Source organism: Grampus griseus (assembly GCF_964374135.1).
Source record: "Grampus griseus genome assembly, chromosome: 5".
NCBI classification, from domain to species: Eukaryota; Metazoa; Chordata; class Mammalia; order Artiodactyla; family Delphinidae; genus Grampus; species Grampus griseus.
In genome coordinates this window covers 131274374-131292942 of record NC_138998.1, presented here as the reverse complement: position 1 = coordinate 131292942, position 18569 = coordinate 131274374, and the positions used below count along the sequence as shown (strand labels likewise).

The following is an 18569-nucleotide window of genomic DNA, read 5'->3' as shown; positions in this document are numbered from 1 at the left end:
ATTTTTGGTTGCCATAACTGGAGAAATGCAACTGACATCTGGTGAGTAGAGACCAGGGATACTGCTCAACATCCTACAGTGCGCAAGACAGCTCCTCACAACAGTTATTTGGCCCAAAATGTCAGTAGTGCTGAGGTTGAGAAACCCTGATTCAAAGCAGTGCAAGTAATGAGGTACAGGTCTTTGCACCTACCAAACTGGCATTGACTTTTCAAAACAATGATATTCAGTGCCAGCAAAGACGCTTTGAGTCAGGTACTTTCCTGGAGGAAGTGTTGCAACCCCTCTGGAAGACAGCAGGTCTAGCAGTATGTGTCAGAGGTTTTAAACATGTTTGTACACCTGGAGTGAGGGATGGGATTGCCACAGAATCACCCGGGGAACGTATTTGAAATACATAAACCCTCAGAGATATGAGCTGGGGGGGTGGGTTTGTGTGGAGCTGAGAACTGATGCCGCAATTCCAAGTCCAGAGTCAGGGATGCAGGGCAGGCTTTGTACAAGGATGCTGCTAATCATAGCCAGAGTTTGGAAGCAACCTAATTATACACACCTGGGAAATGGTTAAATAAGTTATAGTCGCTCATAGGATAGAATGATGTTCAGCCCCCAAAGTGATGTTCTAAAGGAATTTTTAATGATGTGGAGACAGCTCATTCTGCATTAAGTAGAAGCAGGCACAAAACTATAATTAAATATATTCTCAAAGAAGCCAAAAGAACCCCACCCCAACAAGAACCTAACACATACGCACGTATGTTTTGTGTGGTTGATGGGGACAGGGAGGCAGAAAGGAAATGTACCCAAATGTGGGCTGTGAGTATCCTAGCGTGGTGGCAATACTGGTGAAATTTTCTCTTTACGTTTTTTCTTTTTCTGGCTAAATATTTTGCCACAGGCCTACATTATTTTTATAATGACGAAATCCAATAAACACGATTTTAAAAATCAGCTTCCTTCAGATTCATTTGTTTTTTTGTTTTTAGGTAGTTCACAATAAAAATATCACAAAAACCCAGAAGGTGCATTTCTTTACCGGGCAAGTACTGAACCACATAGCGTCTCTGTACAGCTGGAAGGGGATTGTCGACGTGAGCCTGGAGAACGTTGAGGTACAGTCGTTTTTGACTCTCGCTTGGCCTCACTGTTAAGTGTGTGATACCCAGAGCCGGGAGACTGAAGAATCGACAACATACGCCTGCCTTCAAGAAAGTCCCCCCATTTGATGTTTCTTTTGGCTTGTGGTTATGTTAATTCCCAACTCAGATGCAATATGATTTAAAAAAAAATTTTCTTTTTTACAATAAGATTTTTTTCTAATCTCTGAGGTATCATGATATTAAACTTTTTTTTTTAAATGTGAAAACCATTATTCCCTTTAGCTGTGTGGCATCTGAATTTTCCCTACAGCTTGCACGGTAGACGTACAGGGTTGATCCCTGCTGCCTCTCCCGCCTCACTTACCTCTCCTCTCCCATCCATTCTTTTCACACTTTTCCAGCAGTTGGAGTTTCAAGGCCTGTTGCTTCTACTTCAGGATCCTAAGTACCTAGGGAGCCTCAATTTCCTCACCTACTGACATGTGGAGTTGACTTTGTAACAAGTGCTAAATTAGAACAGTTGCTCTCACATGGACCCAAAGCCAGTGAACTTTTTATTTCTCCTCATTTTGAGTTTCCTCAGGGTGTTTCTGAACATGGACTTGGCCAGAGTCATGAAGGCTCAGGCTTCCTGTTAACTCTATGATACTTTCCCTCTCAAGAGCCCACTGTTTTGCTTCCTTTTATCTCCACGACTTGCCTATGTCCTCTTGTTTTGGACACGTTTTGTACGTTCTATAACCAGGAAGCCTCAGGGGCTTAATAACAACACTCCCAAATGTGGAATTTTATTCAAAAGAGCAAGAGAAATTAAGTCATTCATAAGCTTGTTTAAAAATACAGGTTTAAACTTGCCCCTCTTAAGAGTTTTTTTTTTTGGCCATGCCATGTGGCTTGTGGGATCTTAGTTCCCCGACCCGGGACGGAAGCCGGGCCCAAGGCAGTGAAAGCGCGGAGTCCTAACCACTGGAGCGCCAGGGAAGTCCCGATTTTTTTTTTTTTTTTTAATGGTTCTATTTTATAGGTGAGGACATTCAGAATCGGAATTAAGTGATGCTCTCATTACGGGTTACACTCTGGCATCCAGACCCCATCCTGAAGCTCTCCTGGGGCCCATTAAGGGTTGCCTCATTAAAATGAAAGATGCCCCTATCACCTAGGAGATTCTGAGGGATTTAGGAGCTCTGTGCCAGGAACTGGAGACGATGACCAAATATTTATTTCTTCTGTCGCAGTATCACAATGCAGAAGCAAGAAAAAGCTTAGAAAAAATGTTCTATTTAAAGCATATGCTGTAAACAGAGACTGTTTAGTGCTGGGGATCCTAATACTGATGTGCTGTGTACTTCCTGACTCAGTGATGACTTCAGCTGTCTCTCCCACAGTTTGCTCATTCGTGAGATGGGTGTCATCATGTTTGCCCTGCCAGCCTCACGGGGCTGCTGTAAGAATTACTGTGAAGTGCTTGGAAACAGTAACAGATGACAGAAAATCTCAAGTTATCTGTAGTTTCTTGTTCCAGCAACTCCCTGTTTGTTCAACTTTAAAAAGAACATTTTAAATTCAATTTATTTAAAGTAAAAAACAAACAGAAAACCGCAGTTGACCCGTTTTTCCCACCCCCTTGACCCCCACTTCTGGCAGCCACTAATCTGTTCTCTGTATCTGTGAGCTTTTTTAAAAAATTGTTATTGTTTTATTTATTTATTTTGTTTAGATTCCACATATAAGAGTATTTTTAAATTTTGATTGGTGTTTCTGTTTTTTGGTGGGGTTTTTTGTTTTTGAATTACACCAAATGTTTTCTAAGTTGCCATTAGGCATGTGATATTGTCCAGTTTTTACCCTGTAGTTGTTCGTAAGACTGATGAACTTGGGATTTTCACTGAATTTCTTTGAAACCCTCGTAGACTTCTGCCGAAGACGCAGGGAAAACCATGGTGAGGGAGCTTGTTCATAACTTCCTGATGGATCTCTGCTGTTCGCTCAAGCATGGGATTAATTTTTATGACGCGTCTCTTGGTACCTTCGGCAGGTAAAGTGTGATGCCCGTGTGAATCCCGAGTGTGAGTTCTCAGAGGTCATCACATACGTGGCTTACAGTGGAACTCTGTTAAATAACGGAACTGTAGTGGGTGAGAACTAGCATTTTAGGCGTTATCTGACTCATTTTAGGGATGAACTCAGGATAGGACCCAGAGGCTGCTGTTCATTGTGTGCAGAGTCTCAGGGTAGCAGTTGACTCAGACACTCAGTGTGAGGTGTCTCACCCGGGAAGGTGCTGTGTGTGTTCACCCGGCAACTAGGTGTCAGCTGGATCTGAGAATAATTCTGTTACCTCCTCCTTCCCAGAGATGGGGTGCCCTCTCATGCCTCACGGCAGTCCTAGGTAGGTACCGTTGCTACCCCAGTTTTGCAGATGAGGAAAATGGGCCCACAGAGGGCAGGCCACTCACCCTGAAAGTGGCAGAGCTCAGACTGGAACCTAGGAGATCTGGTTCCCAGCCCACACTTGTGACAGCTACACAACCCTCGTCTCCTCGGGGTCAGCTGCTGATGAGTTGGGATTTCACAGTTTTGTTTTTACGTTTTATTTCATATTTCACCATTATGATAACATTTCATCAGTAAGGAAACAAAGTCCACAGCTAATGATTTAGATTATGTTCTTTTGGACTGTCTCTTTAGAGTCATAGACCTATAATACATATCCACGTTATTAATATTTAAACCAGAACGGCCTACCGTTAGATATATTGTTCATTAACCTGCTTTTTGCCCATTTGACAATTAAGAACATGGGACATATTTTCTGGTCATTATGAATGACCCTTAGTTTTACCCCCTTGACGTTTTATTATAAGGATAGAGATGGTTTGATTCGGTTTCAACCAGTCAGAAGATGACTGATCCCTCATAATGGGATTAATTTGGTGGGGATTTTTTTCCCTGCTTGTGGCTTTGAACTTGTTTTGATTCTGTGATTATTATGAGTTAACTTGCCGTCATTCCTTTTTCTTTTAATTTTGTTTTGGTGATGTTGTAAATTTTCTCTCATCAGTGAGAGTAAGCTTGATTTCTTGCTGAAATGTAAGAGCAGACTTTTTGAGTCTTAATGTAATATAACACCATGCTAAAAAGGCTCTTTTTCCCTATTAAGGAGACCCATAAAATAGATGATCATTTAATGAGCATATTGAATCAACTAGTGGTTGTGTTTAAATAAGCTATGGTTTATGTAAAATCTTTTCAGCCACGGGCAAAAGACAAATGTTTGTGCTTAGGAGAGAGGAAGGGAGTTTTGTTTGTGGGGTGTTAATGGAAAGCTTTGAGAAAATTGAAATGCCTCCTTTCCCAGTGGTCGTAAAGCTCCCGCGTTTCCTGCAGGTCTCTGTGCAGATGTCGCCACGTCAGAGAGGCCTTCCCTGGCACCCTCTTCTGAGACAGTCCTTCCACTGTCACTGTCCTTTCGCCTGGCCCTTGCTTCTGATGGTGACTTATCACCATCTTGCATATTTATTTATTTGCTTGTTCATTACCCAATAGGCAAGAATTGGTGAGAACAGAGACTAGTCTGTTTTGAATCCCCAGAGCCTACGACTAGTCTGTTTTGAATCCCTGTGTGCCTGCCTGGCACGTAGTAGGCATTGAAAGTGAGGCATCACAGTGTAGGCAAGAGTTGGCAAACTTTTTCTCTAAAGGTCCAGATAGTAAGTATTTTAGGGTTAGTGTGCCATACAGCCCCTAGTGTGGCCACTCAGCCGTGCCATTGTGGTACCCAAGCAGCCATGCTATAAATAAACAAATGGGTGTAACTGTGTTCCAATAAAGCTTTATTGACAAAGGCAGGTGGTGGGCCAGAGCTTGCTGAGCCTTACTGTGGAGGTTCAGAGAACAGTTTCTGGAGTGCCTCTGAGACCTCAGCGGGTTACTGCTCCTCTCTGCCAATGTTGCCTCATCTGTAAAAAGGGAATACAATTAGTGCCCACCTCAGAGAGAGGCAGTGTGTGGTAACTGCCTCGAGCAGTGCCTGGCACGTGTTGCAAACGCTGAATTAAATGCTATTCATTTTATTACATCGTTCATTAAAATTGTGTGTGTGTCTAGTATTTTTGGCACTCTCCGCAAATTTTTTTTTTTAAGTTTCTAGGTAAACCTTTTTTCTTTTAATTTATTTTTGGCTGCGTCAGGTCTTAGTTGCGGCACGCAGGATCTTTCATTGCGGCACACGGGCTTTTCTCTAGTTGCGGCGTCTGGGTTTTCTCTTCTCTAGTTGTGGCGCAGGCTCCAGGGCACGTGGGCTCTGTAGTTTGTGGCACGTGAGCTCTCTAGTTGAGGCATGCGAGCTCAGTAGTTGTGGCACATGGGCTTAGTTGCCCCGTGGCATGTGGAATCTAAGTTCTCTGACCAGGGATCGAACCCATGTCCACTGCACTGTAAGGTGGATTCTTTACCACTGGACCCCCAGGGAAGTCCCACTCTTTGCAAATTTAACATTCCATGCATTTGAAAGCACAAACTATGTTTTGCTCATGATATTTTCCTATTAAGAATTGTAAGCTTTTTAAAGGATAGCTTTCTGATCAAAATTATACTCTAAATTCAATTTTTTTTTTTTTTTTTTTTTTTTGCGGTATGCAGGCCTCTCACTGTTGTGGCCTCTCCCGTTGCGGAGCACAGGCTCCGGACGCGCAGGCCCAGCGGCCATGGCTCACGGGCCCAGCAGCTCCGCAGCATGTGGGATCCTCCCGGACTGGGGCACAAACCCATGTCCCCTGCATCGGCAGGCAGACTCTCAACCACTGCGCCACCAGGGAAGCCCTCTAATTCAATTTTTGAAAAATTTTTATTGTCTGTAAAGTGTCATATTGCATCTTAGTTTTGGTCAGTTTATAAGGGGCTGCAAAACAGTGGTGATCCCAGAAGCCATCAACATGACACGCCGATGAGGCAAATTTTGATTTTTTTCTGGATATTATGACTTCCCAGGGACAAGCAGATATGAAAAGGCATCTTTTCTTAAAAGGTATCTGGGGGTAAAACCTACTTGGCCATGTAGATCCTAGGCCAGGTGCTCCCTTTCTCGAAGTTTTAATGTCTCGGTTTTCCTGTTTTTATCATCTTCTTATATTTTTGAAAACTACTTTGGGACAAGTTTTGACTCTTTTCATACAGTGGATTATTCCCCCTATATTAGCTTCTTTTGGCTGTGAAGTGAAAGCGTAGGAGTTTGAAATTAGCTAGAAACAGAGGAAGCAGAAACCCATAGAAGGACTCTGTGCCATGTGGTTGAGTTTTAGAAATAATTTTGTGGCACTCTGGACTGTGGCAATTTGTGAGCACTTCATGGGGAAAAAAACGTAATCTTTTTTTTTTTTTTTTTTGTGGTATGCAGGCCTCTCACTGTTGTGGCCTCTCCCATTGCAGAGCACAGGCTCTGGACACGCAGGCTCAGCGGCCATGGCTCACGGGCCCAGCCGCTCCGTGGCATGTGGGATCTTCCCGGACCGGGGCACGAACCCATGTCCCCTGCATCGACAGGCGGACTCTCAACCACTGTGCCACCAGGGAAGCCCAACCGTAATCCTTTTAAAAGAAAAATGCGTTCTCTGTATTTTTATACTTAACGCACACATACATCTTTACATATGTGCTTTTTTGTGTGTGGTTGGAGGGAAGTGGTCAGTAAAATCACAAAAGAAAATTTTTAAATTTCCTCTTCTTTAAAAGTCAGCTGGAACTCAAGGGAGGGAAGGAGAGGTGGGGAACAGAACAAGGTAGAGACTTTTTCAGCCACTCAGAAGTAGAGGGGTGAAGTTCAGGCCCTCTGGTGGAGAGTGGGAGCCCTACAGACCATGAAAACATCTCACTTTCTGCTGGGAGGGAAATTCACCAGAAATGAAATTTGCCCATCACTGTGTCACAGCCGTGTTTACTGAGCGGAGCTACCCCTGTCATCCTGAGCTCTCAGTGCTTTGTGAAGACTCCCTGCTCCCCCCTCTCTCTTCTCTCTCTCCCTGGCAGAGGAGGAAACCTGACTCTCCTGCACTTCCTGCTGGGTTTGAAAACTGCAGCAGACGATGAGCTGGTCGCTGAACTTGTGGTGAACATTCTGAAAGTGTGCCCGGACTTACTGAACAAGTACTTCAAGGAAGTGACGTTTTCCTTTCTCCCAAGGGTGCAGTCCACTTGGTCCAGTAACATCAAACTGCTAAACAAGGTGAAGGCTATGGGCATTTCGAAGTCTGCAAGATGGGGTCGTGGGCGGGTGGGTGTGAGGAGTTGGTAGCGGTGAGGGGTGAGTGACATTCTGATAAGCTCTGCAGGGTGAGGAACTTCCTTCAGCCGTTCTTCGGGGCGTATTTTAGATGATGCTAATTTGGTGTCTTTATCCTCTAAGGACGTTTGACTTTTCACTGAGCTGAATTTTGAGGTTTATGCTTTTGAATCGGTTGAGCCAGTTTCATCTTCTTCAACCAGATTTTGCTCAGAGTGAGATCTTGATGAGTTTTGGCACAGTTGGGCTGGAATTAGTGAAATGTCTGAACTGTACAATAGTTTTTAAAGATTGCCATTTCAGGTACTTAGAACAACTTGAAATAAGCTGTGAATTTGTGGTCTGTTCAAGTGGATATGAATTCATTTCCATCTGATCATAGGTGTCAACCTCCCCTCATCTACCAAAGGAAGTGTCTGCTACAGATTCTTAGGCAGCACTGCCCGGCTCGCTTCACCTCTCTCTGTCTCTCTCTCTGTCTCTCTCTCTGTCTCTCTCCTCTCTCTCTCTCTCTCTGTGTCTCTCTCTCTGTCTCTGTCTCTCTCTCTCTCTCTCTCTCTCTGATTTATGGACTGCCTAATGGTGACACACCTGGGATTATTTTCTTGTGCTTTGACCTGGGCATGGGGTTACCTGTAAAACAAACTTTTATTCACATAGTCCCTCATTTTCCTTGAATGCCTGTGTGTGCGGTGGTCCCAGCGTGTACTTGGGTGTTCGCTTTTTTTTCTTTTTATGGCCACACCACGTGGCTTGCGGGATCTTAGTTCCCTACCAGGGATCGAACCTGCACCCTTGGCAGTGAAAGCGCTAAGTCCTAACCATTGGACCACCAGGGAATTCCCTCCCAGTGTGTATTTGGGACAAGAAGGAGGCACTCTGCCCCCCACTTTGGTGACGGTATCCCTGTGGCCACCACCCCTGTCGGGAGCTGCCCTGCCGCTGCTCTCCGGAGGGGCAGGGGCAGGTGCACGGCTGTCGCAGGGCAGGATGGGAGTCCTTACTTCTCTGTCTTCTAGCCTCATGGCCCTAGAGAAATTACTTAGACTCATCGAGGTCCAGTTTTGTCATCTGTAAACATGTTTTATCTTGATATAAAATATCCCTACGCCAAAGTGTTGTCATGAAGTGTTGAAAAGATGACATACTTTGTTAGGTGCCTGCCAAGTGCAGTAACTGGTGAGTAGATAATCCGGTTGTGAGTTCTAGCAGTGACTTGCTTGCCATCAGAGGTTTTAAGAGGCTCCCCAGACCACAGACCAGGCTCTCCTTTGAAGGTCGCTGTCCCCAGTAACAGTCTCATGACCCGACTTGTCTCTAACAAGTGGATTTTGGGGTTAATATTCCAGACCTTGTGGCGAGCCTTGGACCTGTATTACTGGAATTGTTTCACTGCAGCGGCTTTACTGCTGGGTGCCTACAATTAGACAGACTCAGGCTTGAAAGCTAACCTCCGCCACCAGCTCATTCTCTGTTCTCCCTTCCCTAGATCTACGCTGCCCAGCCAGACATCTCCCGGGCGTTTCAGACCAGAGAGTTCATCCCGCTTCCCCGGCTCCTGGCCATGGTGATGGTGACCACCGTGCCCCTGGTGTGCAATAAGATCATGTTCACCCAAGCACTGAACGTGAGTGGGGACCCTGCCTCCAGACTCTCTCCCGCTTGCCCCACCGGCCGTGCTGGGGACTGTGCCGAGAATACCGGCCTGCATGCACTGGTTCGTGCTTTGTCAGAGCCTCTGAGGCTTTCCATGTGTCCACTCGCCCGCGGACGGTGCCCTGGGGCCCGAGGCACGTGCCTGCCCTGCTCCAGCACAGAGCCGGGACGGCAGGACCCCTCCATGGCTCTGGGCCTTCCCAAGGGTGGGAGGGGAAGCGTGCTCAGCTACAGCCTAATGTCATGTGTTAAAGTCTCACAATTTAGGGGCTCTGGTTAGGGCAGGACTGAAATTTGCCCAGCAAATCCTTTCTTTTGTGGGTTAAATGAATAGTGTTAAGTTTTCTGGGGAACATTTACTTTGAGGACCAGCTGTCGCAGGAGTTTGGGGAGGACATGTTCAAGGAAAAAATTGATACTTCAAGTCCATGTCATTATTTATCATAAAGGTTCCCAAGTCCCATCAGAAACCACACTGTGAGGGACCCTTGCATTTTTCACCATAAATCATGGCCTTAGGTGAACAGCCATGAATTGTTGGCATACACGGGTCCTAGGCCAGCCAGCCCCTCCTAAACCCAGGTTGCCTCGAGACCCGCCTGGGGGAGACCAGGTGCTCAGAGGAGTGCAGGGCCTGGGCTTTCCTCGGTGTGGGTGGAGTCCCCATCCTTCAGGCAGGCTGGACCAGGGTCTGCCGTGGTGGGTCGGCTCCGGTGGTGGGGGGGCAGTTACCGTAAATTGGCGAAGACTCACTGGACTGTGCGGTGGGACTGAGCATTTCTTGATACCCATCCAGGGGTTGTGCTGAGAGTGGCCAGGGGGCCGTGGGGAGGCGCTGGAGTAAAGAGGAAGAGGCCTGGGTGGGACCAGCCAGGAAGGCCTTTTGCTGTGGTTGCCAAATCCTAGAATCAAGGTGAGGCCCCAGCTAGCTTGCCCATCTGTTTTGTGAGAGGCACAAGGTATCTTATTCCAGGGACTTGCAAAGTAGAGTTGAAAGGAAGGTGTCTTGATGCTGCCTCTTCACGGGTAGAAGATCGTTTCAATCCGGCCGGCTGCATTTACACCCCCCCTTGAGCTGACCCCAGTACATACCCCGGTCTGGGATATAAAAGGCTGTCTCGCTCCCTGTCACGCTGTTTCAGGAGCGAGGGGTTGTGCCCCTAGGGGGTGTTGCATCCGCCGGACGAGGTGGCCATGGGGCGGGGAGAGCACGTGGCCTCCTCTCCTGCCGAGGCTGCCGTCCTGCGCAGGCCCAGGGCCAGCGGAGGGGAAGCCACAGCTTCGCCTTCTCGTCACTGGCGCTTTCTGAGCTGTGACAGTGTGTTCGTACAAGTGACACCAGAGACAGGTGTGTCTGGGGGGTGGACTTAGGAGTGCGTGGGGTTTTTTAATGACGTTTTTCTTGTATTCTTTACGGTGTTATCTGCAGAATTTTAATGGCGTATATTTTAGATCAGAAAGAAAAGAGTGAGCTTGTTTTAGAAACAGGAAACAAGAACGTGTTTGGAGACAGGGTCTCAGGCTGTTGACCAAGCTTTGCGCTCCAAGCTGGTGGGTGTAACACTCGTTTGGGTCCTGCCTTTGAAGTGATGATGGGGTGGGTGTGGTTATTGGATTAAGACATTTAACGTAGCACTGCTTTAGCGTACAACGTCCATGTAAAATGAGACGCCAGCCAGCTGGAGTGCTGGGGGCCTGGGTTGTTATTACACTGAAGGCCCGTCAGAAAACCTTCTTGTTTCTACCAGACTGTAAAGCTGCAGCATCCCAGCTTGTGCTCCCTGGACTTCTCTGTACATGGGAGTCACCCGGGACTGATGGCATTGGGCTGGCTGGGCCTGAGATCGAACGTGTCTCCCAAGTGCCCATCCTCGCTGCTGCTGGCCCAGGGACATACTGCCACCGGCCGGGGCCCAGCCTTTCCCCCTTTGTGGTAATAGCACAGGTTCTTGAACCTCTTCAGCGAGTGAGGGTTTTGAAGGCCCTCCTGGCTGTCTGAATCCAGGTAGAGAGTCTGGATGTGGGGGGCCTGGGGTGGAGGCTGTGCGCCTAGAGGTGGCTGGCCGGACTCGGGTGCCTGGTGCCCTTGCCCATCGTCTCTCCACCTGACGATAAGTGCAGAGGCCGGTCAGGTCCCGGTGGGATCTCGGCTGTTGTCAAGGCAGGTAATCTGTGGAGCCGAGTGGTGGTCAGGGAAGACTTTACCAAAAACAGACTGTGGAACAGCAGTTAAGAATAACCATTGGATGCCACCTTTAGTAACTGTGCTCCCGGCACCTGCTGAGGTCACATCTGCAGGAGGTGAAGTGGGCAGGGTCCCTGGGCCACCTCTGCACAGTGCAGAGGTCCGGCGGGCTCCTGGGGAGGGCCAGGGCCTGGGCGCTCCATGTCCACCAGCGCGGCCCGAAGACACTTTTGGATTTACCTCTTTTTCTTCCCAGCTGGACAGCAAATCAGTGAAACACACAGCTTTGTCCCTTATTTCCGTCATTTTGGAGAGAGCCTTAAAGACCATTGACTACTGCCTGAATACAGGGGCCTGGCAGGAGTCGGGCGTGTACACGGCCGCGATGATGGAGGACTTTGTGCGGCTCTTCAGAGAAGCCCTGAGCAAGGTAGGCCCGGGAGCCAGGCTTGGGCTTTGCTTACAGGGTCACAGGCGAGCACACCAGAGGGAAAAGGCGAGCTTGGGGGCCCAGAGGGCGGGTGCGAAGTGAAGGGAAGGGGTTGGGGCGCCCCTGGGACTCAGGTCCCATAAGGACTGGGGCCGCAGTGATGGGTGGCCTGCCCCTTCCTCCCTGGGGCTCGGTCTGGTGAGCAGGGAGCCCAGGCGTCCGCAGACGGGGTGGCTGCCCGGAAGAGCCAGGGGCTTGCTGGACTGGGTACCCCCAGCCGGACGTAAGGATGAGTTTCTTGGTTCCCAGTGTCTGGCTCCGGTGAACAAGTCTTCAGGGGTTTGTTTTAATGATTGGTGCTGTGTTTTCACCAAATTCTTACAGTGTTCAGTTCTGGGAATTATACCCCAAACCAGAGCTCCCAGAGGCTGGGACCTCTTTCGGTCACACACACACACTTGCACGTGCTGGCCCCTCTCCTCTGTTCTTTGCTTCTCCTTGTTAGTAGGTTCCGTTCATTTGTTTCTCTTCCTTTTAAAGGTGACTGGTTTTTTGTCTCTTTGTTTTCCCTTTTAGATTTTACCAGATCTGAATGCCATCGTGTGGGTCTGGCAGTCACTTAGGAAGCAGGAGACAGAACAGGATGACGAGAAAGCAAAGAAAAGGGGCAACAAGACCCCTGCTACCTGCGTGGCTCCCCAGAGCGGTGAGGGGCCTCTTCTGTTTGCAGATACCACTGACACAGGCAGCCTGGGAGCCTCCTGTCCAGAGGGGCTGATCTAGAGGGACTTGTGAAGGCCTCTCTGGCTCTGAATGAATCCTGTGTCCTTCTTTGCTTAGGGAGAAGAATGAGCATGGCATTGTACATTGAGTTTTTTGTGTTTTGTTTCTGTACATTGAGTTTTAACATCCGTTAGAAACGTGCCTAAGATTTATGCAAGCACTGTGTCTCTCTAAAAACTTGTATGATGGGTGCGATGTGCTCTGGCCTTTCCGTGAGGGAGGAGGCCTCTCTCTTGTTCTGCGGATGGCGGTGGGCTACATGGTCCCCCTGGAAATAAGATGTGTTGACTGAGACCTTGTCACTGGTGAAGCGGTGGGCTTCACGTCTATATCTCTGTCCTGTTTCATCCTTGCGCGGCCCTGTAGGGGTGGGCACTGCTGCGTGTCCCCATTTTTCAGACGAGGACGCGGAAGCACAGAGAGACAGAGTAGCTTTACCCTGTCCGAGTTCACAGCTGTGAAATCGGGATTTAGACCCAGCCTGTTTGAACAGCTTTGATTTTTACCACGTTGACTCCTTAAACCTCGCTCCATGGGGCTCTGTCTGCAGCCTCAGTGTTCCACATACAGTTGACCGTGATGGGTCACGGGTGGTTCGATCGCTCACTGATTGAGGACAGAGAGCAAGCGTGTTTCCTGATTCAAGCTGTTTACTTCTGGTTCAGATGATGCAGAAACCATTCTTCTGAAAGCCGCCCTGCTCCAGGTCATCTGCCTCTACCAGAAGGTGGTCCCGCACGTGGTCATGCAGTACAACTTTGACTTCAGCAAGCTCCTGAAAGGTGCGTCTCGAGGGATGGTGGGCGCCCCTCCGCTGGTCCTGCCAGTGGGGGTGAAGGAAGGAAGTGTGGGTAAACTGGAGCAGAGGCTCCGGCGCCGAGGACCGGGAAGGCTGCTGGGCACTGTGGCCGGCGTGTGTGATCCACCAGCCGGGCTGTTTTCATCTGGACCAATGTGTTTTAAATAGCTGGTCTTCCTTAAGGAGATATCAGATGAACACTTGGCAGCCTCAAGAGAGAAGGGAGAGGCCAGCCAGGCTGAGTTGCCTGCCGTGGGTGATAGACAGATGAGATTATGTGATGTTAATTCTAAAGCCTCTTTGCAAAGGAAGAGGGGTGCAGAAATGAAGCCCCTGAGAAGGAGGTCCCGTTCATGCACAGGCACTTCTGACATGGTTACTCGTATTTTACCCAGTGAAGTTCAAACCGCATCTTGTAAAAGTAACATTATGCTTGTCTGGCCACGTTTCCTTGATGGAAAAGTTTGTCTAATAGAACTGACTTTGTAATTGGGCCTACGGAGGAAGACTTGCGGAAATATCATTCTTGGAATTTATATAAGCTACTGAAATAATCCTATTCAAAAAGCTGTAGTTAACTTCTTGATGGTTTAAAGGCAAAAAGTTCTCTTGCTGTGAGAGTATGAGATTTACTATAAAGTGGCCATTTAACATCTGGTACCACGTCCTTCCCGAGCAAAGGATTAACCCAGAAATCAGGCCAGAGGCTGAGGACCCTGTCTCAGACCCAGGCGGCCGCAGGCCGTGCGCAAGATGCTTGCCGTCTAGGGAGCAAGGCCTGTGCCCCGCACCAGGGGTCACACTCACGAGAGACTGTACCTGGAGGGCAGTGTGCACTGGGGGCTTTGAGCTGTAGAAAGAGGTCAATGTGGGCCGAGTGCAGGGAAGGGCATGCAGCACCCCCACTCTTTGGTGAAAGATTTGGATAGACCTTGGGACGGGGGGGATGTGTCAGTGAGGTGTGTAGGCAGGAGACTGGGCACAGCCTGCGTGAGGGTGACTGCAGGACAAGGACGAGCGGAACCCCCACGTCTTGTGCGTAGTTCCCTGGACAGTTCCCTGTCCCATCCTCGTGGCCAGGGCGGCAGTAGCTGGGCCCCCGCGCCCGCCCCCCACCCCCGATGTCTCATCTGTCTTTGTCTTTCCCACCCACAGGCGTCATCTCAGAGGAGGGCCTGCGTGAGGAGGTGCCTGTCACCCTGCAGCACCTTGTTCTCAAGGTGGCCCTGGCACTGCCCGCCAGCAAGTTTCTGTGGTTAAAGGCCCAGGTAGGAGGTCGTGACCCCGCCTGTGTTGTTAGCTCACCTGCAGGCTCCTCGGCTTTCTGGCCTGGGAATCTCTAGCTGCATCAGAACCCTGACTGCTGGTTGCGAAGGAAGACGTTGACGGTTCTCCTTTTAGAGAGAAGCCTCTAGAGCGGAGGCCAGGTCCTGATTTGTGAACCAGGAATCTCTTTGCTTTGCAAAGTAAGGTGCTTAGCTATCCTTACTGAAAAGATATTATTGCTGGGTGTTGGGAGTTTTTTTCCTTTTTTCTCTTGACTCTTTTACATTCTTCTTGTCCTTTAAAAACCCTTTTGGAAATAAACAAAATACGTTTCCTTCTCCTTTGTCCTCATCCTGGAAGGACTTAAGACGGAGATGGGAATAGACACCAAGCCACGAGAGGGTTGAGGCTGGTGGAAAAATCAGTAAAGATTGCTGGCGTTGTTTTCTGTGTCTTTGCTAACGTCTTCTAGGATTTCTGGAGAACATAATGTTGAATCATAAAGGGCACTCAAGATGTAACAGATATTTCCCTCTGCATTTAAACACAGGACGCCATGTCACTTCTATCCAAAGAGGGAAAGTGACCAGGCCCAATGAAGCCTTGTCTGCGTGTGTCTCTGAGTAGCTCAGAGGACTTGTTTCAATGGCTTGACGTCTTCTTTGAGTCCTTGTATGGAGCCAGCAGAGGGTGGAAGAACACCGTGGCCCTGGGATCCCTGTGCTCCCCTCAGGCCTCTTTCTGAGGCTCGCCTGCCTCACGGTTGAGGACGGTTCTCACTGAGAACTTACCGAATGCCAGGCTCGGCGCGAGTGTGCCTTGTATCATCTCACTTATCACCACTTACAGACGAGACAGCTGGAGCGCAGAGTGGTTAGGAGGCTTCCGTGGGGTCCCGGCCGCAAGTAGGGGATCCAGGATTGGACGCAGGCAGCGTTGCCCAGACCCTGCTCTCAACTTGACAACCCCCGCGAGGTCGCTGCCAGGACCCCAGTGGGATGGCGGATGAGTCTGGGGTGTTTAGTTTTTTACCCCAGCTGAACCGGGCCATTGGCGTCTTGAGGATTTAGTTGGAAAGGGAACAGAGGCCTCTTACCTCGAAAGAACTGGTATTAACATATTAGTTTATAGCCCACGCTTCATGTTTTGCTCATAAGATGGGTCTGCTGGGCTTTGGGAACAATAGCCCTCATGTGCTCAGATCAGGGCTGCGGGGACGCTCCAGGGAGACACAGATGCATCGGAGTCTAGGCTGGGAATCTGGAGCGCCATGTGTTCAGAGCCCAGAAGCCTTTGTTAAGAGGCTTGCTTACGTGTAAGGAACCGATTACGTCCGCGCCGGCATCTTGCTGAAATGCAGCAAGCGTGGCGTTGGACGGAGTCAGGCAGCCCTGGGTGGTGTGTTTTCCCGCCTGCCACCCGCCGCCAGCCAGTGCTGTGTCTGCGCCAGGGCTCCTGGGCTTGAGTCCCACCTCGATCATTAAACGGCCATTACCTCCTTGTGCCTCAGCGTCTGCACATGTGAAATGGGGGTGACGGTTGTCCCCACCGCAGGCTTGTTGGGAGGACAAAGTGAGTCGGTGTACGTGAAGCACCTGAAGGGCCCCCGTGCTTCCTGCGGTGACTGTTGTTAACTACAGCTGCTTTCGGGGCTGTGGGAGGAGCTCCTAACTCCTGAGGTTCCTCGTGTATAGCATCCCAGCAGGCTTACCGAGTGGTGGTTAAAATGAGATGAGATGAGAGGCCGGGAAGAACACTGGGCATGCAGTACCTGTTCGCTCAGCAAGCAGTGGCCTTTGTCACGTTTATAATATTCTATTGTTCAAACTCCAGGAAGGCCCAGACGCAGAAATTATTGGAGGAAAGCGATCCGTGTTTTACTTACTGATGAAGATGTTTGTGACCAGTAGCCATTCGCATCTCAAGTCATCAACCAAACTTCTGATCGTGAAGGTGAGCCTTTTCTACCAGTTCCTAGTTCTAGAAGCGTTTTGTACAATCTTGCTTATAGTAGATGCTTAGTCAACAGTTGTTGAATTAAGGATGTATTAAGACTGTTACAATTTAAAAACAGAAGGTTTTACGGCAGTTTTAATGTATTCTGTCTTAACCTGGCTGTGTTCCCAAGAGGCAACCTGGTGAAATGGGAAAAGCGGGCACTTTGAAGTCCTGTTCCAAGATTTGAGTCCTGGTTCTGCTGTTCCTGGGTGGCACTGGACAAATTGCTTAACCTCTCTGAACTTAGTTTTCTCGTGGTGAACGGGAATAACAAAACCGTAGGATTGCAAGGGAGGTTACGTGATCAAATAGTAGGCCATGCCTGGCACATTCTGGACTCAGTAAACGTTAGGTTTCGGCCCTCTGGGGAACAATTTAATGGGCGATGCCTCTTCCCTCAGCTCCAGACTCAGCCTCCTCCAGGGCCCTGGCGACTGACCGCAGCCGTCACCCACAGCACAGGTGTCGCCAGAGTCAGCGGGGAATGAGTTTGTTGGCGTCTCTTCTTTCTCACACTTGAACTCATTTTCCAGGGCTACGGCAGGTCTTGCTGCAGCGCTAGGAAATCTGGTTCCTTGGTTCCACTGGGCAGCAGACATCCTGGTCAGGGCCGGGGCCGGGCGGGTTGCTAGAAGAATCACATTCATTGTATTTAGGGCACAGAGATTTCACCTTTGAGGTGCCAGTAGTCTTGCCACCCTTCAACCTCGCCTGAGCTGCGTGGAGGACGCGAAAGTCTAGGTCGTGACCTCTGCAAGGTTGTGCAGGTGTGATTTCATGATCACTCCCTGCATGTGGGTGGAATGGCACGTCAGGCTCTCCCTCGGAGCACTCTGTGCAGGGCTCGTGCCGACGGGCTGCTGCGACCCCGAGTTCTGTCGTCGGGCCATTTGGGGATGTCATTTAACCAAGTCCTGCCTCGTAACGAGTTCTGCTCCCTTAGAACAGAAGTGAGGTGGTGCTTCTGGCCCAGGCCTGGGTCTCGAGAAGCCACGTTGAGATGATTCGGCCTGACTGGGCCACTGTCTTGGAGAATTTCATGCAGGCTGAGGGCTGAGTGGCTGGGAGGAGTCAAGTCCCAGGTTGGAAAGCAGACTTTCAAGTAGCAGTGGGATATTTTCCCTTTTTATTATTTAGGAGTTGAAGGAGAGGAATAAGCAGCAGTGAGACGAGGGACTGTGTTCTCCTTGATCGAGCCCAGAGCGACCTCTTTTCCTCGTTTCCCTCGACAGTGGGGGTTGTTCTGAAGCGTAGCTTTTAGGATAAAACTGGATGGAACTTTTACCCCCTCTGTGCTCCGTGGGTCTCAGAGGACCCACGGAAAGCGGGTTCTTCCCTGATTTTTCAGATCCTGCGGGACACAGGGGTGTTTGAGCACACCTGGCAGGAGCTGGAGCTGTGGCTGGAACACCTGGATGACACCGAGCAGGAGAACAAGGAGGCCGTGATTCAGTTTTTAGAACGCGTAAGCACGTATTTCCCACGTAAAGAAGCATGTTCAGGACGGCGTCCTAAGTGACCCTCAGTATGATTAAACCATTTCTGATGTGCCAGAGCCCAGAGGCCTCTCCTCCTGACTCACTTCCTAATTCTTGCTGAGATGTCAGAACGATTTAGTTTTAGAATCTGTAAAATGGGACTATATCACCGTGTGCTGTTAACTTCCTTTTGGGCGTTTGTTTTTGTAGGAGGGATTAGCGGTACACTAAGAGCGGTATTAAAAGCAATAGTCTGATGTGAAAAGGAGATATTTTAAAAAAATCTACAACAAAAAGTGCTTTTTTAAGAAACTTTGCAGAAAAACTGTTTCTCTTTGAAGGCCTGTTAAGATTTTTGCTCTTCCCTTTATTTTACCTGCGACATTTGGGGGCATTTTTCATTTCACGTGTGACCATCTAAATATTTCCCACTTGACTCTTTAATGCTCAGGTTCTCCTGACATTGGTGGCGAATCCCTATTCGTACACGGACAAAGCGTCTGACTTTGTCCAGGAAGCCAGCGCCCTGCAGGCCTCCATGACGCGGCAGGACGCCGATGATGTCAGCATTCCCATCTCCCACATTGACGGTGGGTG

General features: G+C 49.1%; 1 protein-coding gene across 1 annotated transcript in view; it reads left to right on the top strand.

The window, feature by feature from the left end:
• Window positions 1-18569, top strand: part of URB1 (URB1 ribosome biogenesis homolog) — a 65199-nt gene that overhangs the window by 12033 nt on the left and 34597 nt on the right. Inside the window, exons 7-17 of the mRNA XM_082654745.1 lie at window positions 987-1112; window positions 3011-3135; window positions 7125-7320; window positions 8867-9004; window positions 11475-11648; window positions 12225-12354; window positions 13097-13213; window positions 14386-14498; window positions 16330-16449; window positions 17843-17959; window positions 18424-18562. Of these exons, the coding sequence (XP_082510871.1) occupies window positions 987-1112; window positions 3011-3135; window positions 7125-7320; window positions 8867-9004; window positions 11475-11648; window positions 12225-12354; window positions 13097-13213; window positions 14386-14498; window positions 16330-16449; window positions 17843-17959; window positions 18424-18562 (1495 nt within the window). The remainder of the gene's footprint in view (window positions 1-986; window positions 1113-3010; window positions 3136-7124; window positions 7321-8866; window positions 9005-11474; window positions 11649-12224; window positions 12355-13096; window positions 13214-14385; window positions 14499-16329; window positions 16450-17842; window positions 17960-18423; window positions 18563-18569) is intronic.